This window comes from Gymnoscopelus braueri (assembly GCF_963280865.1).
Source record: "Gymnoscopelus braueri genome assembly, chromosome: 11".
NCBI lineage: Eukaryota > Metazoa > Chordata > Actinopteri > Myctophiformes > Myctophidae > Gymnoscopelus > Gymnoscopelus braueri.
The window spans coordinates 21,568,099-21,580,005 of NC_137613.1; the positions used below are offsets into that span (position 1 = coordinate 21,568,099).

At 40.1% G+C, this 11,907-nt stretch overlaps 1 protein-coding gene and 1 long non-coding RNA gene across 2 annotated transcripts; both read left to right on the forward strand.

Moving 5' to 3' along the window:
* Window positions 1–4,543, forward strand: LOC308095198. Its single transcript, XR_013934043.1, has 3 exons — window positions 1–76; window positions 430–511; window positions 981–4,543. It is a non-coding gene; the product is annotated as an uncharacterized lncRNA (long non-coding RNA).
* Window positions 4,544–5,626: 1,083 nt separating this feature from the next.
* slc52a2 (solute carrier family 52 member 2) lies at window positions 5,627–9,580 on the forward strand. Its single transcript, XM_080442155.1, has 4 exons — window positions 5,627–5,884; window positions 6,478–7,327; window positions 7,465–7,588; window positions 7,899–9,580. The coding sequence occupies exons 1-4, from the start codon at window positions 5,752–5,754 to the stop codon at window positions 8,106–8,108; spliced, it is 1,317 nt and encodes a 438-aa protein (XP_080298281.1). The 5' UTR covers window positions 5,627–5,751; the 3' UTR covers window positions 8,109–9,580.
* The last annotated feature ends 2,327 nt before the right edge of the window (window positions 9,581–11,907 follow it).

Sequence of the window (11,907 nt, forward strand, 5' to 3'; positions counted from 1 at the left end):
CTGATCTACACACAAACTGCAAAGTTCCAGTGTGTTGACGAAGTGAGAGAAGGGTAAACAAAGTGATTTTGTTGTGGTAAGTCGCAAATAATGCTGAAATTAAATAAGTATACATTCAAAATCGTGTGCAAGTATTCAGAGACCTGGTGCTGGAAATACAAATTAGTAACGTAACTAACATTGATACAAAATCATGCAGTGCGATCTGCGATTGCTTGCTGGTGAGCCATGCTAATGCTAAACGCTCGCTGGTTAATTTCCTACTATGGTTACATTGCACTAGTAAGTAACTAACGTTAATGTTAAGTTAACCGTCATGCTGTACAACACACGGACAACCTCACGTTACTCGGCTAACTTTAATTGGATATATTATTCACCACAGTTAATGACAATCATGTATATCTTTGATCATTCCTGTGTCTTCAGATGGTTTAGAAACGCGACACAATGGAGGAAGACCGCGACATTTCTCTGTATGGGAAGGTAGCTGTGGCTGAAGCGAATCTGAGTAAGTTTGCATAGTTGATGATTTATAAGTGTGTGTGTGTGTGTGTGTGTATATATGATCTAATGTGTAAAAAAAGGTTGCAAAACATCCTTTTAAGGGGGGAGGGGGGCAGCCCGGCCCGTAGCAGCATGAACAGTTGCAGACAAGCTGTTTACTCTTTTGTTTAAACAACACAACACAAAAGACATGTAAGTTAGGCTTTCACTGTGTGTGTGTGTGATACTTGATCAGAAGTGATACTTGATCAGAAATGTGATTGGTGCATAAATGCAGAGGATAAGTAAATAAAACCCCAAAGGTATTGCATTTATCTTCATTTGTTATAGGGCTCTAATTCTTATTTCCTATATAAACTGAAAACATTTGATTTGGAAAAAGAAACCAAAAGTTTGCCGCTATTTTTTTTCTTTAGATTCATATCGAATATCGTCCATATTGATACTCCCTAACCAATATCTCTGTTTTTCAGGAGATGACAAGTTTTGGAAACTTACTGAAGACTTCTTTGGATCTCAAACAGGAGAAGGTTTAGAGCTTGACAAGTCACCGTGCAAAAACAAAGTTTTGATTCAAATAGGACTTATGAGAGAGGACAGTCATCTTTCTTGGGTTTCTTTGATTGAATGGTTGCAGAAGATTTTCCCAAAGCATAAGTCTGCTGATTTCCGACGGTTGATTGAAACCGGCATTGCAACAACATTGAGTTTAGGAAGTGATGCTAGACAGTCCTTCCTGGAGTCAGCTGTGAACTTTAATTTTGTTGGCCCAATATGTGACAGCATTGGAGTTGAGAGAACAGATCTGTTGGAGATGAGAGATTTTGCAGAGCGAGCGAAGTCTATTGAGGTAATCACAAATGGTTTGATCCTAGAGTTGACTAACTTTGTTACCAGGGAAAAACTTGACCCAGTAATGTTGGTTACTTGGCTCAGACATTTTAATCCAGCGTTTTGTCAGGATGGGGATATTCAGAAAGCTTACAAATCCTTACGGACAAATATCAAGAAATTTAGACTCCTTTATCGGAATTATGAGACCAGAAGTCATAGGAGGAACACAGCAATGGAGAACCTACTTCAAAGTCCATTTGAACTTTTGCCAAGAAAAGTTGGAGGATTTGGTGGAGGCCGACGATTTGGTGCAAAGAAACGCATGAAAAACGAAACATCTGACTATGAAAATGTGATGGCGGAAGATGAATGTGAATATGTTCCCATTATGGAAGAACATTCAGATGACAAGGCGATAACTGTAAAATGGGACGGTGTCTCTGAAAAGGAAATGGCCAAAGAAGAAAATTACTCCTTGAGAGATGTAGGCGATCAACCCAATAATGGGGAAGGCCCCCAAGATGATAAAGAGGAATCTTTAACACTCCTAGACGTCGCTATGCTCAATGTGCAAAAGCTTGCAGATGTATATGGCGGAAAAACTGATGTTTCCAAGCAGTTATCTATGGATCTTCTGAAAAATCACTATGCGCTAACGTCCAAACAGCACCCAGAAATTCTAGAGTTGGAGACAAAAATCACATCAGTTTCAGAAAATATTTCACTGGCACCTCCCTTGAAATTTTTACACTGCAATGCCCATTTCCTTGTTGACATACTTGAAGCAATTGAGCTGCAGTTGATGAGCTTTGAAGGGGAAATAATGCAGTCGACAGGAAAGAAACTAGGCCGTGATGGGAATCCGAAATTCGAGACCTTTGTGAACTTCTCTGAAAGTGTTACCTCGCGTTACATCCATATGGCCTCTGATGTCTTAAGCCCTCACGCTCCTGCCGAGCAAAACTACAGAAGGCACTGGGTAGCTTTCTGTAAAGAAAAGGAAAATCCATCAAAGCTGGCCTTGGATATGTCAAACGAGTTCAACAAATACTTTGAAGCTGCAGCCGGCCTTGTTCACCACCACCAGGAGATTCCCCTCTTCTTTTCAGACTTGCTTGAGCTGAAAATTGATGACTGCCCGAATATTATTCTGGAGAGTGTCGTCGCCGATGCCAATGATGATGTAATACAGAGCCTCGTGTGTGTTCTCGGCGTCATTTATCTCAAAGTCCTGGGTCCATACTTGCAGCTCCTGAAGAGTGGAGCTGAATACACACTCTTCAGCCAATACATACTCTGCCTCTACCAAAAGCTCCTTGAATGGTGTCAAGATCCTTCCCTACTCCTGGAACCTGAGGGGATTGCGAATGTTTTCCTGCAGTTTCCATTGCAAGAAAAACATTTTGATAGGGTATCTCACTATCTTTGTCAACCACACACAAATTTGGACCTCATCAAAGCCTGTTTGCAGAAGATGCTCAAGGTGATTGTTGCCGTTACAGAAGAAAACTTGAAAGATTTTCTGCCAGGAGGAATATATTCTGAAAGCCCAACACCACACACATGCCAACAATTGTCGGCCTGCATGTTTGCCGTTTTAATGGCAGAATATCCCCATGTCTATAGTCATGATGGCGAATACAAAGAGAAGAAGGAAAGGCCTGATAAATCCTCAGATTTCTCATGGTCGAGTGGCTCTGAGGACAGTTGTCTCGATTCTTCATTTGGAGATGATTCACCAGATTTTCGCCCAAGGTCAAGTGTAAAGACCACTCGCCCTCGTCAAAGACAAGGACCATACAATTTAAAAAGGGCATTTAGAGATAAAAACAAGATGAAGGAGAAAGTAGGGGGAATTACTTATGTGCATGACAATAACGGAAAGCAACCTGATTTCCATGTTGCCTATGAGCAACATCAAAACCCTGCCCATGATGACCCTAGTAGCTATAGTGACATAGTAGCTACTGTGAGTAAAAATGGAGGGCCTTGCAAGACACGAGATGATGTTGATAAACTGTTGCTCCGTTTTGATGGAAACACCCGCGCTGAAAAAGGGGAAGCACTCCACTGTGAGATACTGTACCAAAAAATTGTGCTCGACAACAATAACCCAAACTTGGATTTCGTTTACAACATGTACACACACATCACAGATATGAGTAATAGATTGAAACTTGCGCTTCCCCGTGTTAAACCAAGTTACTCCTTGGTTCTGGAACCTAGACTGACAAAAAAAAAAAGCCCCTAGACTGACACAGAAAAGACGTTCATATACCGCCAGTAGGGCTGGGGATATGAACGTCAAATATCAGATCTATTGATAATGTGACAATATTGTGTCGTGACTCGTGAGAATATAAATGTTATTTTTTTCACATTGTGTATAAGTTTGTAGACCTGACTGCTATCTATGCTTTTTATTATAAAATAAGGCTTAAGTGATTAAAACCAGGAAAAAACAACACTTTTGCCATATCATGACATCCAAAATTCCAGATATAGTCTCATATCACAATATCTAGGTACTATAGATATATGAATTGCTTAGTCTTACAACAGAGGCTCAAACTCATGTCAGCCAGGAAAGCAACAGCTTCAGAGACTTTTTGATTTGTCCAGTAGAAGAAAGATTTGAAATTCCCCAAAGCCTGTACTCTGTACTGTAATATGACTGCATTGTCAGATAAGAAAGTAATTTGATTCAAGATTTGCAAATGTGATTACTGTTCATAAGCTAAGTGCTCAGCTACCTCAATGTAACAATCCATTTTTTATTTTTTTAAAAGATTTATTTTTGCCATTTGTATTCTTTATTTCAGATAGATCAGTGTGTAGAGATACAAGAAACAAAGAGCTGAGAGAGAGGACAGACTGGTTGGTCTGTCCACTAACTGGCTGAGCCCGTCTGTAAATGCAGACTTGTTGACTTCATTGTATATACTCCAGGAGCTATTTGTGATGTACATTTGTTATGAATCAAAAAGATTGCATCTGTTCCGTTTTTGTAGCTTAAATGTTGCTCATGGTCATAGCAACAGTGTAATTCTCATTGTATTGGAGTTAAGTTACTATGTTTTACAACATAACCTTTGTATCGAGAAGCAAAGTGAAGAATGTTACCATGCCTTACAACAACATATCAAGAAGTGAAGTACAACAGTTTTGCATTGTTGTACCACAGCCCATTGGCTGTTTTGATGACTGGAATGTGCTTTTATACAATAAAATGATTACTTTCTAATTTGTTGACTTATTTTAGATGAGATTTGTCAGAATTATATAGTATGATAGAAAAGTCCTAGATGTTAAGTGTTGAATCAATCTATATATATATATAATTGATTTTGTTATTTATTAAACTGTTAAAATGTGTCACTACTTATGAAAACAAAATATGATACAATTATATAATTATATTAATATTATATTACTATATTTAGATTGTCAGCTAAAGAGGCTGAATTATATACAGAAAGAAGAGAGGCAATCCGGGTCACAACTTCTTACATAGCTCAGTGGGTCACTCACAGTGCCATAAGTCACAGTACTTCAGTATGTTTGTCTATACGACGACGACCCATTGGACGGAGCTTTCCTTTTTGTCCTTTGGAGGGAACTTGTGTTGGGGTGGGTGTCCGCTGCATCTACGGAGATGGAAATCGAACGTACCCATGTTCGAGTGCCCGCCCCACTGGTAGTTGGACACCAGCGTTGCCAGATTTTGTGAGAGAAATAAGAAACCAGGTGTAGGGAAACAAGCCCAAAAGAAGCAACTAGGGCACTAGGTCATTATGTGCACTTTTAAACCTATCAGCAGTTCAGAAAAGCAGATCTACAAGCCCACAATGGCGACGTGTTGTGAGCTTGTAGATCTGCTATTTAAAAAACAATCTTGAAATAAAATGAATGTGGAGTATTTGGAAGGTCTTTGAAATATTGTGCACGAAAATGGTACGCGGCTGGCTCCCTGGCACAAAACCTTTTCGGATGGGGGTTAGGTTAGGGGACACATGTTTGAGAACCACTGGTTAAAATAATTTAAAAAATATGAAGCATGACCAAATAAGCAACTACACTTTAAAAACAAACCCCCAAAAGAACGCAACCCGCAACTACCAATATTTACAAGCAACTTAATAGAAAAATAAGCCCCAAGTCGCTTATAATAAGCGGACATGGCAACACTGCTAGACACTCCGACTGGCTGTGTTGTCGGGGGCGGAGAGGTTTGCACAACCCTCTCCACCATTCATTTGTTTTCCGGCTGCAGTGCTGCCCGGCGAGCCATGGTTAACCATCTGTTAGGAAACACTGTCGCTCGTCTGTTATGTCAGTTTCACATAGCTAACACGTTTAACTAGGCCGATTATAATACATTAATTCATTGCATTCTATTAGAGCAGCACGATGGCAGCAGGTACCTGGTGGAACAGTGCCGCGGCCACCCATGTTCTGGTGGCTCTGTTCGCAATGGGCTCCTGGATATCCGTCAATTGTCTGTGGCTCGAACTCCCCGTGGTGGTCGGTGTGCTGCCTGAAGGTCAGTGTGTGACAGATAGTTGATGTTAATGACTTAAGTGTAATGTTGATCATTATCAGATGCGATGGATAACATGGATAATACCTAAACTTAGCGGACCCTTCTTTTGAAGCCATAATTGGGCTATATTATGATGGTGATGGACGCCTTTACGTAAAGCGCCTTATTGTCTTGAGTGCATGCATTTTATTGGTGAGGGTGACTGACCCTCGAGGTTAGTACCATGCGTGCTGTAGCTTACTCCTTGAACTGTCTGTAGAAATGTACTGATCGTTTCAAGCTATTATATTATTAGTGATGCATCATTGCTATGATGTAGGCTAGTATATACAATAATGTTACTGTATTTTTTTATGAATTTATTGGTTGTTCACATCATAGACTAAAGTTCATAGTGAATGAACCTCTGAATTTGCCATGATGTCAGTTATCAAGTTCTATTACTGATAATAACCCAGTTATAAAGGAACCGTCTGTGTGAAAGTAAATGATTGGCTATCATAATGTCAATATCGTTATTGACATTATGTGAGCCAGCAGCTTTCACAGCATTCTTACCGCATGTGTTAACACAGCCCTTTCTTTTGTTTCAGGGTGGAACTTGCCAGCGTATCTCTCTGTGCTGATAGCATTTGGGAACCTGGGTCCAATTGCGGTGACTGTTACCCACCACTGTGCTCCGGGAAGACTGAACGAACGCCTGGTCATCCACTTCATCCAGATTTTGGCGGTGGTGACATCTGTCTTCCTGGCCATCTTCTGGGATCATAAAGCGGTAGTCGCCGGGGAGGAAAGATCAGTACCGTTTCTGCTGTTGACCTTTGTGCTGTCGCTGGTTTGCTGTACGTCCAATGTCACCTTCCTGCCCTTCATGTTCCGTTACCCGCCTCAGTACATTCGCACGTTCTTCATTGGCCAGGGCCTCAGTGCCCTGTTCCCCAGCATCGTAGCCTTGGGGCAGGGTGTGGGCAAGGTGGAATGTAATAAAAATGAGAATGGCACGGTGCAGCCCGTGTACCTGAAAGAGAACTTTCCTGCCCAGAACTTCTTTTGGTTTCTGTTTGTTATGCTGTCCATCTCAGCCCTTTGCTTCTTGGCGCTTGTACAAAGACAGACAGTGCCACAGCCGGAGCCGGACTCCATCGCAGTGGCAGAAAAGGCAGATGGGGAGGAGACGCACCCGCTACAAAACGGAGGAACGCCGGTGTCTGAGGATCAGGTGGAGGTGGAGGTGCAGCCACCCGTTCAGACTTTTTGGACGTCACGCAACATCTACCTCCTGGTGCTGCTTGGGGTCTCCAACGCACTTACTAACGGAGTCCTGCCATCGGTCCAGAGCTTCACCTGTCTGCCCTATGGCACCATGACCTTTCACTTGTCTGTTGTCCTTGGCAACATCGCCAATCCCCTGGCCTGCTTTGTGGCCATGTTCGTTCTCCTCAGGTGAATAAATGTGGATGTCAAAGCAGAATGATTACACTCTCTGTGCCAGACAGATTGTAAACCTTTACAAATTCGTTTGAGTGTGTATGTTTTTTTTTCTTGTTCAGTGATAATTTAACAGACTCCTTGCCTTCCAGGTCTTCTGTGGGTCTTGGGTTCATGTCTTTGGGAGGAGGGGTGTTTGCTGCATATCTCATGGCATTAGCAGCACTGAGCCCCTGTCCCCCTCTTCTGGGGTACCCATCTGGAGTGACCTTGGTGGTAAATTAACATGCCATTTGTTACATCAGATCATTAACATAACTGAAGCTGTTGTTTTGTTACACATGTAGCTTATATCATTATTTTCCCCATGTATGTTGTGGATACATCTAACTACTATTAGTAAGGGTTCACAACTCGCTTTGAATGCTCCAAACTTCAATACATTTTGGAGCATTCAAAGTGAGTTGTGAACCCTTCCTTTTCTAAATGATTTCACTGTCCTTACAGTTTGGCTCAGCACCAAAATAGGTGGATGTATGTTACATTGTTCTTGTACATCTAACTACTGCCCTCTCCCGCTACACAGGTTCTATCCTGGATCGTCTTCACAGGGCTCTTCTCCTATCTGAAGGTGGCGATTGGGACATTGCTTCACGAGGCAGGCCACACCGCCCTGCTGTGGTGCGGCATCTTCATCCAGGCCGGCTCACTCATCGGGGCCCTCACCATGTTCCCCCTGGTTAGCGTGTACCATGTGTTTGAAAGGTCTCAGGAATGCGTGAATAACTGCAGTTAAAGCACCGTTATACGGTACTTGGTTGCATGCCGTTGTTGTGCAATAGTGTTGCAGTGTTACACATTGTGAGCTTGTGGATCGGCTATTTTCGGTGCACGACACCGGCGTGCAACTAAGTATAAATCACCCTTTAGTAGCAAATGTGATGATTCAAGTTCTCCTAGTTCGTTTTTTGTTTGAGGACATAAACAAACTCCCATTCATTAATAGGATATAATTAATAGGATATAGGGTAATTATTTTCCTGATTTTATTCTTTATTTTATTTTATGCGTGGTCCTGAGTTAGGCACCTGACAGGCTAAATCTTTCTTCAAGATCATGCCATGGGTTAAGTATCTCTTCCAAAACCAAAGAGGCACTATGAAAGCCCTGGGAGCTAGTAAAAATAAAACATTCCAAGAAAATGGGAGCAATCAACTGCTGTGCACTGGCTGTTGGGATGTAAAATGCCTGTGCCACAAGTGCTTTGTGAAGCCTTGATAGCAATCTGTATGTATCTTATTGAATTGTTTACAATAGCTGACGTAGCTGCTGTTTTCTTTCCTCCCTGATATCAAGTGCAAAGTATGATTTACTCAGGGACAGAATCACTGACTTATTCATCCACACTGGTTGCCTCAAGATCTAAAAACATTCACATTCAAAGTACAGTAGCATATACTGTTGCATGAAAAATATCTTCATCTTCTGAATTTTATTGAATTAGTAAGACTTTTCATTTCCATTTTGAAATGGCTGGCTACCTCTACTATTTTCAGTATTTATATCATTCAATTTAACAGAAAGAGCATTTGTATCCAAATGTTTCATTATCATTATCTGTTTTTGAACAATTTAAGATGCAATGACTTAAAGCAAGTCATTTTATATATCTAGATTAGTTTTATCCCTTACATGCAGGGACATTCATGGATTTCCTGTGAAGATTATGCCTGAAGAACTGAGAAGCTTTGCTTTTAAGTTTTTGCAAGGCACATTTTGTACTAACATTTTTAACTGATACCAGTTAGATTCTTGATCATTCCAAATGTGTAGAGACTAAGCTAATGTTGCCTTAAGGGAAGAGTATATGGATTTGCTGTATAGACTAGTGTATTCTTTAGTTATGGTGAACAAGGGATTGTGCCATTTCAGTTCTCGATAGAAACATGTATGTTAATAATATGCACTAGTATGTACATTTTTGTTGAACACGCTGCTGCAGTACATCAATGCCATGAATGTCAAATGACTTACAATTATGATAAATAGTTTATAAATGTTTCTGTTTTGTACTGATTTTCAATGACAATTCAAATGTTGTAAATATTTAATTCATAATACCTATTATGTCAGTGGCCTTTAATAATGTTATTACCAGATTCTGCATCATTTTCCATCAGCTGATGCTCATGCAAGTATCATGGACAACAGCTGATGGAGTGTTTTTTTTTTTTTACGTTCGCTAAAACAATAAAAGGTTTGTTGGAAAACAAAGATGAGCTTGTTTCAAGTTGTTTTTCACTTTTGTAGGCAGGATGTTTGTATAGTTTGGTTACTAAAGCCTGGGGGTCTTGGTCCCACTTCTATTCTCAATTTCAACTAGAACATCTTCAACATTTCTGTTAGCTAGATATTGATATGCACCAATCCCAGGGCCACTCCTGCTGAATGAATGTAGAGGAGAACACTACCGGAATGTTGGTCATGGCCAGATCTTGGTTCAAGAACCTGTCTTTAAGTTGCATAAATTAGGCATGGCAGGGATGTAACTGTTAATAAATTAATGATTTGGACAGACCGCTCCCATTAATTCTAAGTGGAATGTAACATGATTTGTCTCTTATACAACCCCTGAGGAAGATTATCTGTAATTGTTAAGGTTCAGCATAAAATGTTTTAATGTGTTTCAATCTTTTTAAGCTAGCCTACATCTGAGTTTTGATATTGTTTTAATATAAATGCATCATTGTAGTTCTAGTAGTAGAATTGGATGTTATAGTAGGTAATTAAACATTGTCATTTGGGTAGTATCCCACAAGATGATACTAGCGATGTCTGACTTGCTTTATTACCACTCTATTATTACTTTACTCTTGACTTCCTGCTATGACTACATTTTATATTCATAATAGGAATTCTGCAGGTTTAGGTTTACTTGTCAAGTTGTGCTTTCATTATTGTATAGCACAGTGGTTCTCAAACATTTTCATGTCAAGGACCCTCACCTACACAAAATGTACAGTACATGGCTGCGGAAAATTTACCCGTACTATAGTTTTAGTTTTTTTGGAGAAAGCTTCCATACAACTTGATATGTGGATTTCAATCAACCATATTTGGCTGACTCTAAGGTCATTTTTTCCACTGCCAGAAAAGTAACCGTTTAGACATGTATGGTTTTGACTAGCACAACTATTACGCTGTTACTGCAGGGATTTTCAATGTTTTTCAGGCCAAGGACCCCTAAACTGAGACAGAGATGAAGCAAGGACCCCCTACTACATATTGTATAAAATTGTGTTACAGATTGAACTTTTCATAGATTTCATAGACTTGTTTGACAGCAATATCATCCGTGTTGTGTACATTTCTGTTTTTCGTCTGTATGTTGGATTCCTGTTAATGACCTCATTACTTGGTAAACTTGAACTTTGGCTCTGTACTTTTTTCCCTCTACACCAAATATCTTCGCCAAAAATCTGCTATTTTCTGCAAATGTTCCCTCCAGAATAGGGATGCTAGGGTTCAAGTGGTTAATGTAAAAAAAAGAAAAGCTGCTATCACACAAAGAGGACTCCTTGTTGAAGACCCATGTGTTACTGAATAGAATAGCCATATGCGGTTATGAGATTGGGCCATGGAATTTATCGTATGGTGGGGTCCAAATCAATGAGGTTTCAGAAGTCAAATTATGAAACCAAATTATTACGAGTTAAAATACAAACAATCTCTCTTGGACACTACAGATATCTCTAAAAGAGTGATAAAAATGGCAGGAATTGTAATGCTTCTATTCAAAAATACTTATAATAAATAAATAAAATACTAGTAATATCCCATAGTCTAATAATCTATAGTCACATAAACTATTGCTGTGCAGTCTGGGGCAAGGCAGCAAGAATGGCCTTAAGATGTGGGTATGAAATAGGTACGAGTGAACTGCACAGTATAATGGGATGGCCCACAGTACTTGAGTGTGTGAGACAACAGTCTCTTGCATTATTTTCCAAAACTCAAATGTTTAATAAGCCAGTTAGTTTAAAGAATAAATTGTGTGTGTGTGTGTGTGTGTGTGTGTGTGTGTGTGTGTGTGTGTGTGTGTGTGTGTGTGTGTGTGTGTGTGTGTGTGTGTGTGTGTGTGTGTGTGTGTGTGTGTGTGTGTGTGTGTGTGAAGTTGTATTTTTATGTCTATAATGTAATACTTGGTTGTTGTTTTTATCATTATTTCTATGCTGTAATGTTGTTTTAATGTGGACTGGACTCTTGGAAGATTAGCCAATGGGCTAAAAGAGATCCAAATCAAATCAAATCAAATCAAATCAAACTAGAAAAAGTGCTCCTCGGAGCACAAGTCTCCGCCAGGTCATGTAGGTTATTATGGCCTCCTGGTGGCGCTATAATAGGCCAATGTGAAAAGGGTGCCATTTATTCCTAGGCTTTGCACGGCAATCGGACACTGCATGCATGATTTGAGGCATTTTGTTCTAAAAATGTGTTTTGCTAATTTTGACCTGCTGGTGGCGCTATAACATTCCAATGTTAAAAGGGTGGCATTTGTTCCTCAACGTAGTGCAAATGTGCATTCAAAGTTTCAC

What these genes read in the sequence shown, in the direction of transcription:
- slc52a2 (XM_080442155.1), top strand. Translation starts at nt 5,752, where the DNA reads ATGGCAGCAGGTACCTGGTGGAACAGTGCCGCGGCCACCCATGTTCTG. An exon ending in GGTCGGTGTGCTGCCTGAAG is followed by an intron (nt 5,885 to 6,477) that starts GTCAGTGTGTGA and finishes CTTTTGTTTCAG; the next exon opens with GGTGGAACTTGCCAGCGTAT. An exon ending in CATCTGGAGTGACCTTGGTG is followed by an intron (nt 7,589 to 7,898) that starts GTAAATTAACAT and finishes CCCGCTACACAG; the next exon opens with GTTCTATCCTGGATCGTCTT.